This window comes from Aulonocara sp. 'chitande type north' Nkhata Bay, linkage group LG1 (assembly GCF_057382095.1).
Source record: "Aulonocara sp. 'chitande type north' Nkhata Bay isolate Kocher_YH1m ecotype deep benthic linkage group LG1, A_spYH_male_GT1.1, whole genome shotgun sequence".
Lineage (NCBI taxonomy): Eukaryota > Metazoa > Chordata > Actinopteri > Cichliformes > Cichlidae > Aulonocara > Aulonocara sp. 'chitande type north' Nkhata Bay.
Genome location: NC_141344.1, coordinates 36588156 through 36604075, shown reverse-complemented (window position 1 = coordinate 36604075; position 15920 = coordinate 36588156). Strand labels below are relative to the sequence as shown.

The 15920-nt window shown below is 43.9% G+C and overlaps 1 protein-coding gene across 1 annotated transcript; it reads left to right on the top strand.

The window, feature by feature from the left end:
- The first annotated feature begins 485 nt into the window (after window positions 1-485).
- On the top strand, window positions 486-12575 carry LOC147339468 (C-type lectin lectoxin-Thr1-like). The gene is made up of 4 exons (XM_086299562.1): window positions 486-547; window positions 758-913; window positions 2172-2399; window positions 11991-12575. Exons 1-4 carry the CDS (start codon window positions 534-536, stop codon window positions 12016-12018), a joined length of 426 nt encoding a protein of 141 aa, XP_086155688.1. The 5' UTR covers window positions 486-533; the 3' UTR covers window positions 12019-12575.
- The last annotated feature ends 3345 nt before the right edge of the window (window positions 12576-15920 follow it).

Here is a 15920-nt window from a genome sequence, read left to right as displayed (position 1 = left end):
AGTGCTACCATTCTGCCGTTTTTATGTGCAGCTGTAATATGGAAAAAAACAACAACCAAAAAACCAAAGAATGTTTCTGATATCATGACTCATTCAGACTAATAAATTTGCCTTTTCCATGTGTTTCATATTCCAAAGTATTTATAAAACCAAACCTGCCTAAAATCACTTTATTCTCATTTTTTAACTTTGCCTTGCTTTATCTGTTTAAAAATTACTAACAGACATATGCTTTCTGATGTTTTATTGATATGTGACTCAGGGATGTGTCACTCAAGGTGGCAACAAACAGCACAAGTGGGAGCAGTTTAAGCTGCCTCTGGCCTCCAGGATCTCTCAGGAAAAATGCTTCTCCTTTCCTTAACGCTGTATGTAAATGTTCACTTCATTTGCCATCAGGCAAATTTCTTCTGGAGATGCCATGCCAGGCAGTTGATAGTTTGAATCTGCCAGTTAAATAATTAGTCTGATCTATGAAACCCAAAGTAGTGAGACATCTAGCTGAATGCTGTCGACTAATCCAACAGCCCGGGATGCATCAGAACAGGTAACACTTCTACCTCTGCTCAGAGCATCCATTAAGTTGATCAGGAATGCTCTGCCTGTATCCATTAGTCCTTTATCTTTTTAATAATTTGATAACAAGTTGATCACAATGTATCTTTAATATTCTTTTTCATTTAAAAAAATGTTGCTTTCCTCTTACTATATAAAGCAACACATGATGGTTTAACATGATGCTTTCTCTGTGCATCAGAAATCTGGTGATGACAGTAATGAAGAGCAGTTTTGTTGGACTCTTCTTCCTCTACTTCAGCAGCACTGTGTCTGGACTAGGATCAGTGGTGTCAAGACGTTACAGGTACAGAGACATTCATTACACCTGGCAAGAGGCCCGAAGCTACTGCAGGAGGTAGGGGTCCTTTGATATATTATATTATATTATATTATATTATATTATATTATATTATATTATATTATATTATATTATATTATATTATATTATATTATATTGGAAATTGTGCAGTTTAATGTCTCACTGCACTCTGAAATTAAACTGTATAGTACAAATAAGCAATTGGAGTTAAAAAAAAATCAAATTATAGACCAAAGTGTATTCTAAACTTCTGACTCATCAGAGTCTTTGGCAGATATAACAGCTGAACACAGCCGTGGCATTCTTTCTACAATAGAAATCAAATATTCTCCCATGTCTGCTGCAGATGTTCCCATAAATGTGGACCTTGTAGGTTGCTTTGCTTTCACTCTTCTGTCCAGTTCATCCCAAACCAGCTCTGGAGACTGTGCTGGACACTCCATGTTTCCAAGCTCACCACCTTGTTCGTGTTTCCCGAGGTAGTTCTGGCACAAAACTTATGTTTTGGGTCATCATCTTGCTGTAGGATGAACCCCTGACCAAGCAGAGGGTACTGCATGGAGCTGCAGAATACTGTGGTAGCTGTTTTGGTTCAGGGTAGCTCTCACTCTGTACAAGTCACTGACCCTGGATCCAGCAAACAGCCCCAGACCATCACACTCCCTCCTCTATGTTTGACATGCACACACTGTGGAACCATCCTTTCACCTACTCCACGGCGTACAAAGATCCTGTGTGATGCAAATGTTGATTCATCAGTCCATAATACCTTCTTCCAATCTGCAGTAGCCCAGTAGCCCTTTTGTATTATTCTGAATGTACATTATTTTACTGTTTTGGGGAACCTTCCTTTTTTTAACCTCTGGCTGTTCACCACTTAACTTTGTACCATTTCAAGCTATTTATTGGGCTTGAACGACTTGAATTGTTATAAATACCTGGAAAAATTGAGGTATTCTAAAACTGTAGTTTAGTGTATGGTGTATGTTCAGTATGTTCATATGTATGTTCGTATTTACGGGGTGGCTGTAGCTCAGGTGGTAAAGCAAGTCACCTACTAACCGGAAGTGTGGTGGTTCGATCCTACGCTGCTCCATTCTGCATGCCAAGTATCCTTGGGCAAGATATTAATCCAATGAATGTGTATGAATGTTAGTGAGACAGCACTAAAAGCTTAGTGCTATAGAGTAGAAAAGTGCTATATAAGAACCAGACTATTTAAGTGACTGAACAAAGCTCAGTTGTTTGTATTTTTTTTTAATCAAAGTGTAAATAAAACTCTTTATCCCAATAGCTGGAATGGAGACAATGACTTGGCCACTGTCTACTGGCAGTCAGATATAGAACAACAGGACATGAGCATATATAACTCATGGATTGGTCTGCACAGAGAAACAGATGCGAATCAGGCATTAGATGGCTGGACTTGGCCAAATGGAGAAAACCTCAACTTTAATGCCTGGGATTATGGCGAGCCAGACTGGGGTCAGCGATGCGGTTACGTAAATTACAACAGCAAAAGGTAAAGTGAGACTGTTCTGGAAACATTTTACTGATTTTTCTTTTAAACAAAAAACTCAAAAATTTTAACAGTCAGTTTTTCTAATAGTGCTGGCACACTTCAAATGTATCCATACTTACACAGCCATGATGAAGCCTTTTTAGTTTTTGTCACTGAGGTAATCAAAACTGAAATTTTATCTTTTATAACTTTAAACTCATAATAAATACTAACTTTCTTTAAAACTGATTTTCAGGGCTTTTAAAGCATATAAATGGGCAGTATTCACAGTCTGTCACACTGATATTTCTGGTGCATTCATCTGTTATCAGCAGGATTCTGTATGAACCTTTAGAGTGGATTATTGTTTCTGTGTTCCTTAATGATGCACACTGACTGTTGTGCACTGTGAGTCTTACTTAATTTGCTTGTGTTTAGACAATTTGCATATAGTTTTCTATGTGGCAAAGCACTGATCTCTCTCTGATACCATTGTCTTGACCAAACTCAGAATTCTAATATGCAGTGAGTCCACTAACTTTTGGCGAAATTCACAGATATTGGTGACATAAATTCACATGTCAAGAAGGAGGACTTCCCAGTCTGGATTGGACTGTACAGAGATGGTAAAGACAAATCAGCATCATGTCACACTATTGTAAATGACTGTACCTGATTGGGACAAAATTCAGTGTCAAATTCAAAGTAAATATATTTCCTAGAATCCTAACAAGTCCGTTAAGTCACCACCAGCAACTTCATGTCTGCTAGTGGTGACTTAACTTTATAACAATCAGAGGTGGGACCAAGTCATTGTTTTGCAAGTCTCAAGTAAGTCTCAAGTCTTTATCCTCAAGTCTCAAGTCAAGTCTCAAGTCATGTCAGGCAAGTCAGAGTCGAGTCTCAAGTCACTGGTGTAAAAGTCCGAGTAAAGTCACAAGTCTGAAATTTTGAATTTCAAGTCCTTTCGAGTCTTTAAACCAAGCAGGTTTACTGAATGAATTGATAAACACCCAATAAATCAATAAAGTAAAAAGTCTCTTGCAATGACAAAATATAACAATAATAACAGTTACACAGTTCTTTACTGTAATGGGCCCCACACACTCTCTCTCTCTCACTCACTCACTCACTCACCACCCAGTTTCCCAAGTCCCCTCGGTGCAGGCCTGGATCGATGCTAGGGTGCGTAGGAACCAACGGTCCTAAAAGAAAACAAAATGGTGCTCCTACCTGGAAACCTTAGTCTTTTGTCCACAATACCCTCACGGCACACCGAGAGGTCCGTCCCTTAGGTCGCCGAGCTGCACGCTTACTCCTTTTAAGCAGCAAACCTGATCAGCCCGCCTTGGCAGTCAGTAGCCTCCCACTCCGTGCAGGTCAGGTGACGTCCAGCGAAGTCCACCTTTATGGCTAACTCCAATTAGCCAAGTTAGCACGCCGCTAACTAGGGATATTTCGAGGCAACAGTGCAAACCAGTCCGGGCTGCACCACCTCACAGTCACGCTCTGTTACTCAGCCGTGGGCGTAGGATGATTTATCCTCACTGTCCATTGGGGGGGGGGAAAAAAAAGTCTCTGTAGACGCTAGCCGCATCTCGAGCACGCTTTTCTCTCTCCTCTCGTGGCTGCCTCCGCTCTCTCCTTCCGCTCGCTCCCTTTCAAAGTAAAAGCACCTCAACACACTTTCTTATTACTACTACAACACAGTAAAATGAACAAGAGAACTATTCAGATATATCCAACTGGAAATAAAACTTAGCCCCATAAAATATACCTGGGCTACATCCTCCCCCTTCTAATCGTCTGGATGTCCTCATCAGACATCTCCCAAGGCGACTGAAAACAAAACTCCACACATCTTGAATGTATAACAGACACTCTTAGAACTTCACTTTTTTTTTTTTTTTTTTTCTCCATTTACGCATTCCCCAACTTTATCACAACCCCTCTGTGAACAATAGTAATAGGTTGGTCACTAGCCTTCCCTGGTTCATCGTAGGACAGTCTCAAAACTGGCTTTATTCTTCTCTTCCCAGTCGTCCCTGACCTAAGGCATTTGCTGACCTCTTTCCCAATACTCCGTCTTCCCCTAGACCTCTTTGAGAGACGTCTTTCCTTCTCCTCTTCTGACTCTGTATCGGTGTTCTTTACATCACCAATGTCATCTGCTTCCTCCTGAGACTCTTCGGCATTGCCCTCAGATAGAAACATAGCTTGAGCGTCATCCTCCGATGCCAATGGAGAATTGTCACTAAATGACTCCTCCCTCAACACTTTCTCCACACAGTCTCTGTACCAGGCATGTGGCCTCTCGTATTCTACATCTGACGATCCAGTCGACTCCCCAGTGTCTTGACTCACGTCTCTGCTTTCTACCCTCTCTTTTCCTTTTCCCATCCTGCGAGTCTGTGGTCTCGCTGGCACTTCATCTCTGGCCATGCCTTCTGGCAGTCTCACTTCTGTCCCAATCGGTAACAAATGATCTCTGTGTAGGGTTCTCACACTACCTTGACCCGTTTGTGGCTTCACCCTATACACCGTTAGGTTGGGCAGTTTTCCCACAATCACATGTGTTACAGCGTTCCATTTGCTTTCCAACTTATGTTTCCCCTTCAACCCCAGATTCTTAAGGAGTACCCTGTCTCCCACTTCCAAGGCTTGGTAACTGACTCGTCGATCAAAAGCTCTTTTGTTTCTCTTGTGTACCTTATCAGCAGCTTCATTGGCTAACTGATAAGCTCTCTGCAACTCCTGTTTCAAATTCGTCACATACTGTGAATGAGTCTTCTCCTCCGCTCCATCAGGAGATGCTCCAAAACAAACATCCACGGGAAGCCTAGCCTCCCTCCCAAACATCAAAAAATAGGGAGAATACCCTGTGGCATCGCTCTTTGTGCTATTATAGGCATGAACTAGCGACCCTACATGTTGACTCCAAGTTTGCTTCTTCTCATCCTCTAGTGTCGCTAACATTGACAACAAGGTTCGATTGAATCTCTCGGGTTGCGGATCCCCCTGGGGGTGATAGGGAGTTGTCCGAGACTTCCGTATACCCAATGACCGCAAGAGCTCACGGATTAATCGGCTCTCGAAGTCTCGTCCTTGGTCAGAATGTATCCTGGCAGGCAATCCATAGTGCACAAAATATTTGTCCACCAACACTTTGGCAACCGTGGTGGCTTTTTGGTTTTTGGTGGGGAAAGCCTGTGCGTACCGGGTAAAATGGTCAGTTACCACTAAGACATTACCTATCCCCTTGGAGTCTGGCTCCATAGACAGAAAATCCATGCAAACCAAGTCCATGGGACCCTTGCTGCTCATCTGGTGCAAAAAGGCTGCTCTCTTGTAGGGTGTTTTATGGGTGACACATACCCCACAGTTTTTGACATACTGCTCCACGTCATTTGCCATTTTTGGCCAATAAAACCGATCTCTCAGAAGGTCAGTGGCTCTTTCTATTCCTAAATGTCCCATGTCATCATGAGTAGACCGCAATACCTGTTCTCTGTATTGAGAAGGTAACACAAGCTGGTACAGCTCATCCCCGGACTGCTTTCGGGTTGTCCTGTAAAGTAACCCATCTCTCATGACAAGTTTGCTGGCCTCCCGCCTCATTAACACAAACTCTGGGTCAGAATGGATACCTTTTGGCCAAGTACCAGTGTTCAGCGCATCGATCACTCTGCCTAGGGCATGGTCTGTTCTTTGAGCTTGTCGCAACTCTGGCCTTGACACCTGCCCTACTGCTGACAGACTTAACTGAGTAGCATACACAGCTGGAACACACTCGGGAGGTGCCCCCAACTGATCGATGTATCTCGCATTGGTCTCAGTTGCATCATCCAGGCATATTTTCTTACAAATAGACTTTACGCCACTTTGAGAGACCTGATCCCATTCTGTCTCCTTCAAGTCATCAACCATGTTTCTTGATAACAAATCAGCATCTATATTAGTCTTGCCAGACCGATACTGAAGATTAAAGTCATAACTAGCTAGAGCCGCGAGCCATCGGTGCCCTGTTGCATTTAGCTTTGCAGTGGTAAGGACATACGTCAGCGGATTGTTATCAGTGCGCACAGTAAACTTTGCACCATACAAATAGTCATGGAATTTGTCCACGACGGCCCATTTCAAAGCCAGGAACTCTAACTGGTGCACTGGATACCGCTGTTCGGGGCAGCTCAATTTCCGGCTGGCAAAAGCCACGGGCCGCAGCCCCTGGGGGTGCTCTTGGTACAACACGGCCCCAAGACCTTTCAGACTGGCATCCACATGAAGGGTGTATGGCTTGTTTACATCGGCAAAGGCTAGCACAGGGGCAGTGGTCAGACACTGAATGATGTGGTGAAAAGCATCAACACACGACTGATCCCATCTACTCCCAAAGGGCTCTGATTCCTTCAAGTAGGTCTTTCCTTGTCCTGCCTGGCCTTTCTTACTGCGCTGCGTAGGGGCATAGCCTTTAGTGAGTTCAGTGAGTGGCCTTACAATGGAAGCATAGTTAGCTATGAAACGGCGATAGTAGCCGCAGAACCCCAGGAAAGATCGCAGGGATTTCAAATCTGTGGGCACCGGCCATTTAGTAACTGCTTCTACTTTACTCGGATCGGGGGCAACACCCTCTGCAGACACAATGTGCCCCACATACTTCACTTTCGGCTGACAGAACTGGCACTTATCCAATGAGAGTTTTAATCCCACTTCTTCCAGTCTGTCTAGCACCTTCAAAAGTCGCTCCTCATGTTCCTCCAGCGACCTGCCAAAGACTATTAAGTCATCGAGGTACACTAGTACCTGCAGGAGGTTCATGTCCCCTACTGCCTTCTCCATCAATCTCTGGAAAGTGGCGGGTGCCCCTGTGATACCTTGGGGCATTCTCTCAAACTGATAGAAACCCAACGGACAAATGAACGCGGTCTTTTCTTTGTCCTCCTCCGCCATGGGTATCTGGTAATAGCCACTGCGAAGGTCCAGGACAGAGAACCACTTACTCCCTGACAAACAATCAAGTGCATCGTCGATGCGGGGAGTGGTGTACTGATCAGGAATGGTTCGGCGGTTTAGTGTTCGATAGTCAATGCACATCCTGATGCTGCCATTTTTCTTTCTGGCAATGACAATGGGAGAGGCATAAGGACTGCGAGATTCCTTGATAATGCCAGCTTGCAATAGGTCTTGTATGTGTCTACGCACATCGTCAATGTCAGCTGGTGCAAGACGCCGTGACCGTTCGGAATGGTCTGGAGTCTGACATCCGAATGTGATGCTCTACCCCCTTTGCCAGACCAACATCCCACTCACTGAGGGAAAACACATTAGCCCTCTTGGACAACTTCTGTCGGAGCCGCTCTTTCCATTCATTTGGCAAAGGTGAGTCGCCAAAATTTATGAGAAGGGGATCTAGCTCTCTATGATCTTTCCCCTTTTTTGAACAGACTTCAACTGCTGCAGTTACAGTATCAACCGTACACAACTGACCCATAACGGTCCCTTCTGGGAGAACGATATCCCGGGAAGACTGATTCTGCACTGCCACAACAAAATGGTCTACCTCCAACGCAGAGCTAGGCAACACCATGGGCTGCAGCAGCACGCCAGCTGGCAACGGAATGGTTGGGGATGCTTCCACCATTAATATGCCTTTGCTGAGTGGTTCTTCTAGCTCCACCCGGCATATAGCATGACAGCTTTGACCGGCCGGGAGTGACAGGGAGCTGGGCCCAACCCACTTCACCCAGCCTACTCCACCCTCATCCTCTACAGGGATCTCCACAGGGGCTGGTGGGGTTAAAACTCCAACTGTTTGGCTTACAGTCTGCACGCTACTCACGCCTACGGTGTCCTGGCACAAGGTGGCCAATCTCTGGAAAAGGGAGGCATTGGTGCCTATGATCATGGGGGTCTGGTCCGGACCTCTGGAGTTGGGACAGACCAAAGCTAAGACCGAAATGGTCTCGTGACCTCCTTTGACTTGCTCAGGAAATTCCACATCCACAATGACATAGCCGAGATAAGGGTAACTAGAATCACTCAAACCCCAGATGGCCAGACCTGAAATTGGGTAAATTGGGACACCTGACAAGTGCTCCTTATACCAGCTCTCAAAAATGATGGTTACTCTTGACCCACTGTCTAACAAAGCATTGCATGGTTCACCATTCACTCTGACTTGCTTTACATTAGATGGACCTATCAAACCTTTAGGGATCCCTCTGTCCTCTAGCATGACTACTTCACTCTTCTTAACTGTACACACAGTATCACCTGCATCAGGGGGTTTGGGATATGATTCCCGTCGTTTGGGCTTTTTCCGTGACTGAATGAACCTCTGGATAACCTTGGCCTGGTTTGCGGCATTTCCACACTTACTAGCAAAATGCCCATTTTCTCCGCAGCGGTAACAAAAGTTGCTTTCTTTATCACTGGTGCTACCTGTCCGTGCAGAGTTCAGATCAGACCTGGACGGCTCCACTCTCAAAACTGGAGAGGACACAACAGACCTTTGCTCTCTGGCGTCCAGCTTCTGCTGCAACCTTTTAACCCGTTTTCTCAGTGCAACCACTTCGCCATCTGCTGAACCCTCTACACCGTCAGTCTTGCTTGTTGGAAGAGGCTCTGCAACTTCTCTTGGTGCGGGGCATGACTGGTTTACCACAGATGAGACCATAGACTTCAGTTCTCGAATCTCAGTTTTCAGATTCTGAATTTCAATCTGTCTGTTATCCTGTTCTGATTGTGCTTGGACTTTGTGTGCTACCAGATGCAATTTAGCCCGGGAGGCTTCATACTCCTCCTCACTTCTGATCTCACTTAAGAGCTCTACAAAACTGGGTGGGGTTTCTTTCCTGTCTCTCAGCTTGAGTTGCACTAACATCATGTCGTAGTACACGGCACCCCTAAGGAGCTGTTCTACTCGGGCCCTATCAACACGGTGGGCTTCAATTCCACCACAACTCACTACCCTGCTCAGCGACTGCTCTAATCGCCTCAGAAAGTCGGATAGTTTTTCCTGCGGTTGCTGTTGTAGTAACCGAAAAGCAAAGTACAAATCCTCACCCGTCTCAGCACTGCCAAAAGCTTTTGTAACAGCTTCTAGACATTGTTCTGGGCTAATATCAGGATCAGCTGTCCTCACAGCTTTCACCACCGCTAGTGCTGGACCTTTAAGACTCTCAATGATTCTGCGCCTCTTTTCTTTAGCAGAACTGTCACTCTCCTCCACCATTAGGTGTGCTTGTTCAAGCCACTGTTCGAATGTCTCTTCTCCAACCGGTGTTGGTATTGTGCCTGAGAACATTCTGAGTCTACGATAACTACTGCCTTCACTGGAGGGTCTCTCCAGCTTTGCCAACAAATCGCCCACAGCACGGATTATCGACTCTGCAGAGTTACCATTCTCCTGTGCCTCTGCCCCGCGTTTCGATTTACTCTGGGAAAAATCCTCACGAGGCGAAGCTTCAGCTGTCACTATGATGGGCCACGGCTCACTAGCCCCCGTAGGGTACACTTCAGGTGGGATTCTTGCGGCATCTACTTTCTCTTTGGTTTCACACAGGACAGTTAGCCTATCAAGCGCTTTGTTGTATCTCCGGCCTCTGACCCGCACTCGACCCAAAGCTTTAACACTCTCCAGAGTGTGTTCTATTTGGTCTATCGCCACTCCTTCGGGAGTAAGCACCATCAGTGTGTGAGCCTCATCTAAGGTCTCTCCACGACTCCATTCCTGAAGCTCCTCGAACAACTCAGAGTGCATAGCTTGAACATCCATGACCAAACAATATCAAAGTTACTGCTTTTATCTCAAAATACACGTGCTTGGGAACTTCAGACTGAAACAACAAAACATCCCAGCGGTGCCTCCATTTTATGTAGCGCCCCTGGCTGTGTACTCCACTATAGCCGGGTACGCCCTGAGTTTTAGTTATCTTAAACTTACTTAGTTGCCCTCAGTGCAAGTTCCCCTGATTTACACACGTATAACACACAGATACACTTTTACCTTACTTTGAACTATAGATAAGAAACAGTACTAGACACAAAATCTTATGTTTAAACCAAGCAGGTTTACTGAATGAATTGATAAACACCCAATAAATCAATAAAGTAAAAAGTCTCTTGCAATGACAAAATATAACAATAATAACAGTTACACAGTTCTTTACTGTAATGGGCCCCACACTCTCTCTCTCTCACTCACTCACTCACTCACCACCCAGTTTCCCAAGTCCCCTCGGTGCAGGCCTGGATCGATGCTAGGGTGCGTAGGAACCAACGGTCCTAAAAGAAAACAAAATGGTGCTCCTACCTGGAAACCTTAGTCTTTTGTCCACAATACCCTCACGGCACACCGAGAGGTCCGTCCCTTAGGTCGCCGAGCTGCACGCTTACTCCTTTTAAGCAGCAAACCTGATCAGCCCGCCTTGGCAGTCAGTAGCCTCCCACTCCGTGCAGGTCAGGTGACGTCCAGCGAAGTCCACCTTTATGGCTAACTCCGATTAGCCAAGTTAGCACGCCGCTAACTAGGGATATTTCGAGGCAACAGTGCAAACCAGTCCGGGCTGCACCACCTCACAGTCACGCTCTGTTACTCAGCCGTGGGCGTGGGATGATTTATCCTCACTGTCCATTGGGAAAAAAAGTCTCTGTAGACGCTAGCCGCATCTCGAGCACGCTTTTCTCTCTCCTCTCGTGGCTGCCTCCGCTCTCTCCGCTCTCTCCTTCCGCTCGCTCCCTTTCAAAGTAAAAGCACCTCAACACACTTTCTTATTACTACTACAACACAGTAAAATGAACAAGAGAACTATTCAGATATATCCAACTGGAAATAAAACTTAGCCCCATAAAATATACCTGGGCTACACGTTAATCTTAAATTCTCTCGCCGCTGCTCGATTTCCATGTTCCTCCGCATAGCTGATGGCCTTCAGTTTAAACTGTGCTTCATAAGCGTGTCTCTTTGCCATTTTCAGGGTTGTTAAAACAACGATGTCCGGTATATACGATCAACGCCCACACTTCACCCTTTAGCGTTCTCATGGTGTTCTCTACTACGTCCTCCTTACAACACACAGGGCGCACTGCGCTATAGGGCGCGCCATACTTTTTGAAGAAAATCTAAGACTTTTAAGTGCGCCTTATGGTCGTGAAAATACGGTAATTAAAGTCAGTCATATATCCACAAACACAACAAGCTGAAAGTCAGTGAATGCTGCTCGGTTTGCAGTCCTGAATATCACGGCACAAGCAGGATTCACTGCACTGTTAATGTTATATTGCGGCCTCTGTTCGGTGGTGTCGAGCCAAGGTGACTCAAACGTGTGTTTGAACGAGCTGATGGTTCACTCGTTAAGCTGAAAGAAAGATGCTTTAATCACAGGAGTCACATGTGTCCACTGTACTATCTGGGAACTCTTCTTGTTTAGCTCTCGTAATAACACAAACACTAAATCCTCCTCCTCTTGTGCTGTTTTGTAGCAGTGTATACACCTGAGACTGTCACCTGTCTGTCCTGCACTCTTTCTCTCTGTGTAATTAAAAGTATGAACATGTATTTATAAGTTACGCTTGTGTTTGAATCCTGCAGCTTATCACACACTTGATTTCCAGGTGTGACAACTGCAAGTGTCCAGAGTGAAGACAGACTGAGGGACACACTGCTGCACATCATCTGTGAGGCTTTGCACCCCTGATGATCCACCAGGACAAACTCAGTAGTGTGTGAGGGCAGCCAGCAGAAGCTGACTGATGGAGAGAATAGACAGACTGTTCCCTGTTTGTGAAGGACTGCTAGGAAAGTTTAAAATAACTAATTGTCTGTCCTGAATCAGTCTTATTAGGTAATGTTCAAATAATTTGATCATTTCAGTGTGGGAGAAAGTACTCGGGCCCTTCAAGTTACACACTATGAAAGGCAGCAACAAGTTTAATATTCAGAAACCTAAAGTATGTATCAGCAGCAGAATGGACCTAAAAATAAATGTTTGTTCCAGTTCTATGAAGCTTTGAGTATTTTGGATTAGTAGCACTGCTGTGTTTGTTGCATCATATTGCTGTAATTGTTTATATGCTTTATATATTCTGACCCATTTAGCAGAAGTCAGCCTGTTTAAGGCTCTGATATCTATTCGGTATGACTTTAAAGCAGTTATGATATGGTCTGATTTTCCTCACCCAATAAAGGAATATTCAATACATGAGTCTTCATTTTTATCAGAAATGGTTATCACAGCTTGTACATTTTCTTTTTATAAATATATGTAAGCAATGAGCCAAATTTAGTAATGCCAACATACTAAAGGAACAACATTTGTCTCTTATATATGATACACCTCTATATGCACTGTCAATATACATTTTGAACCAGCTGCAGACGTCAGAGTAACAACTGACTGACCCCAACATAAAGTACGTTACAGTAGTCCACAGGGGAAGAAATAAAAGCATGGATCACGGTTTCAAAGTGCTGCCTAGAAAGAAAAGATTTCACTCTTGCCAGTCGCTTTAAATGATAAAAACTGGACTGGTCCAACTTAAAACCAAGGGCAGTAACAACAGGTTTAAAATAAACTTCCAGGGGTTCCAAATCAAAAGAAGAGGACTCACAGGAGCCACTGGGTCCAAACACCAGCAAATCTGTTTTCATTCAAATTTAAAAAGTTTAGAGCCAACCAAGCTTTAACGTCATCTAGGCATGTCAAGAGAGGTTTTATTCAGATGCCATCCTTCTGCTTCAGTGGCAAATAAATTTGGCAGTCATTCCTATATACTTGTCTTTGAGTGAAGATTTAAGGTGAAAAGACATGTAAATAACTACAACTTGAATCTGTACTGAGGCTCAGTATTTGACACAGAGTTCATGTTCACTGCTGTAATAGCTAATAATGACTATAACTATAATATTGGCCATATTATATTTACATTACCAAAGTGATACTTTAGTCTCATGAACAATATTAGCTAATTGTTATTTACTAGCTAATCTTAAATGACTGTTCAGTACAGAAATGAAGCCCAACAATCATGTTTTACTGTCCTGTGGTCTCAGCCTCAGATACTTATCAAATCACACAAAGCTCTTGTAGAAACAAACAGATGAACAAAATATGTTCTCCTTAATTTCTGTCAAACAAAGCTGTATGACACGTTTCCAGCGGTTAGTATCATGGTTGCTAGGCAACCTGGGAAGCACAACGGAGACTAGACCGTCCCATACAGCCCATGTGTTTGCAACAAACTTGCCGTTTATTTTGCAAATTGAGCTCAACACTGCCCCTAGCGTCCTGGAGCACTTCCGTTGTGATTTGGAGTTTGCATGTGTTTTGGATTTTGTACGTGTTTTGGAGTTTGCATGTGTTTTGGAGTTTGCATGTGTTTTGTATTTTGTATGTGTTTTGGATTTTGTACGTGTTTTGGAGTTTGCATGTGTTTTGGATTTTGTACGTGTTTTGGAGTTTGTGCGTGCTATTTGGAATTTGTAAGTGTTTTGGAGTTTGTACATGCTTTGTCTCTAGGGGCCACCGTATCTAAGGACAGTGCTAGCAAGCACTCTCTGCTTACGACCAAAAATAAAAACATGGGAAGTTTTAGGAGTGACAGCGAGAGAGAAAGAGAGAGAGCAGAAAAAGAGAGAGTGAGTTTTGAGGCAAGTTTATTTATATAGCACAATTCAACAACAAGGTGATTCAAAGTGCTTTACAGAGACATTAAAAAACAAAAACAAATAAAAAGAATGATTTAAAATTGATTAAAAAAAACAGTAGGTAAAATCAGAACAGTAGATAAAATCAGTAGTTAAAATGTAAATTTTGAAATTTAAGCTTAAAAGTGTGGATTTGGTGTTTTATTCAAATGCAGCTGAGAACAGGTGAGTCTTCAACCTGGATTTAAATAAACTGAGTGTTTCAGCTGATCTGAGGCTTTCTGGGAGTTTGTTCCAGATATATGGAGCATAAAAGCTGAATGCAGCTTCTCCGTGTCTGGTTCTGACTCTGGGAACTGATAAAAAAAACGGATCCAGACGACCTGAGAGATCTGGAAGGTTCATACTGGGTCAGGAGGTCACTGATGTATTTTGGTCCTAAACCATTCAGAGCTTTATACAGCATCAGAACTTTAAAGTCTATCCTCTGACGGACAGGCAGCCAGTGTAAAGACCTCAGAGCTGGACTGATGTGGTCCAATGTTTTGGTCTTAGTGAGGACTCGAGCAGCAGAGTTCTGAATGAGCTGTAGTTGTCTGACTGATTTTTCTTTTTTTTGTTGGTAGACCTGTAAAGATGCTTTTACAGTAATCAAGCCTACTAAAGATGAATGCATGGACTAGTTTTTCCAGTTCCCGTTGAGACATCAGATCTTTTATCCTTGAAATTTTCTTGAGGTTATAGTAAGCTGACTTTGTTATTGTCTTAATGTGTTTTTCTAAGTTTAGGTCTGCATCCATCACTACACCCAAATTTCTCACCTGGTTTGTGGTTTTTAGGTGTATAGATTGAAGTTCTCTGGTGACCTGTAATCGTTTTTCTTTGGCACCAAAGACTTCAGTTTGTTTTTGTTTAGCTGGAGAAAATTGTGGCACAACCAGTCATTAATTTCTTCAGTGCATTTACCAAGAGCCTGTACAGGGCCTCGGTCTCCTGGTGACATTGTGATATATATTTGTGTGTCATCTGCATAGCTGTGAAAGTTTATTTTGTTGTTCTTTATAATCTGTCTGGAACCTTCATTCTCCTCCTCATCAGCACGACTGTGTCTGGACTGGGATCAGTGGTGTCAAGGCATTGCTGGTACATCCTCAATCATTGCACTTGGCAGGAGGCCCAGAGCTACTGTAGAGGGTAGGTTTTCATTTATTTAAATCTCTTGGCTCTTGACGAAGCCGGTCGCACTTTTCTCCTCTCCCTTTCCCTTATTTTCCCTGCTTCTTGTGTCCTTGTCTAATCTTGTCTACTTTCTACTCTTGCCCTGGAACACTCTCTCACAGTCTGTTCTCTAAAACCTAAAAGAGGAATTATGGATTTGATCAACTGGTCCCTGAATGCAATTGACACCCTCTTCTCAACGAGAAGCCTGGGCTCGGGTGAGCCTGAGTGTCCTGAGTGTTTTTAAAAAAAGCGGAATTGGCTGATCAAAACTCCACAAGGCTGTCCGCTGGGATTGAAGCGATGGGACGGGTCGGGACTTTCCAAAATGGACTCATTGAATGCAGCACGGATAAGATCTTGGAGAAGCTTGAGGCTTCTGTGAGCACTCAGACTAAGACCTCTGAGCAAAAATTGGATAACATCTTGGAGAAGCTCACGGCGGTCGTGAGTTCTCAGAAATTGCGAATGAGAGATCGAGAGACCAGTGTCAGACTGCTAGAACGGCTTTGAAATTCACATGAGTTGTTCGCACTAAAGGAAAAACCACCATAATTTCATGCGGATACCATTTCGGCGCCAGCTGTAGTCTCAAGGCTGGAGCTGAACAAAACAAATTCTCACCCTGATAACAGACGGTATTTAGACTGTTCCTCCCCCTACGCAAGGCCACCTGGGTC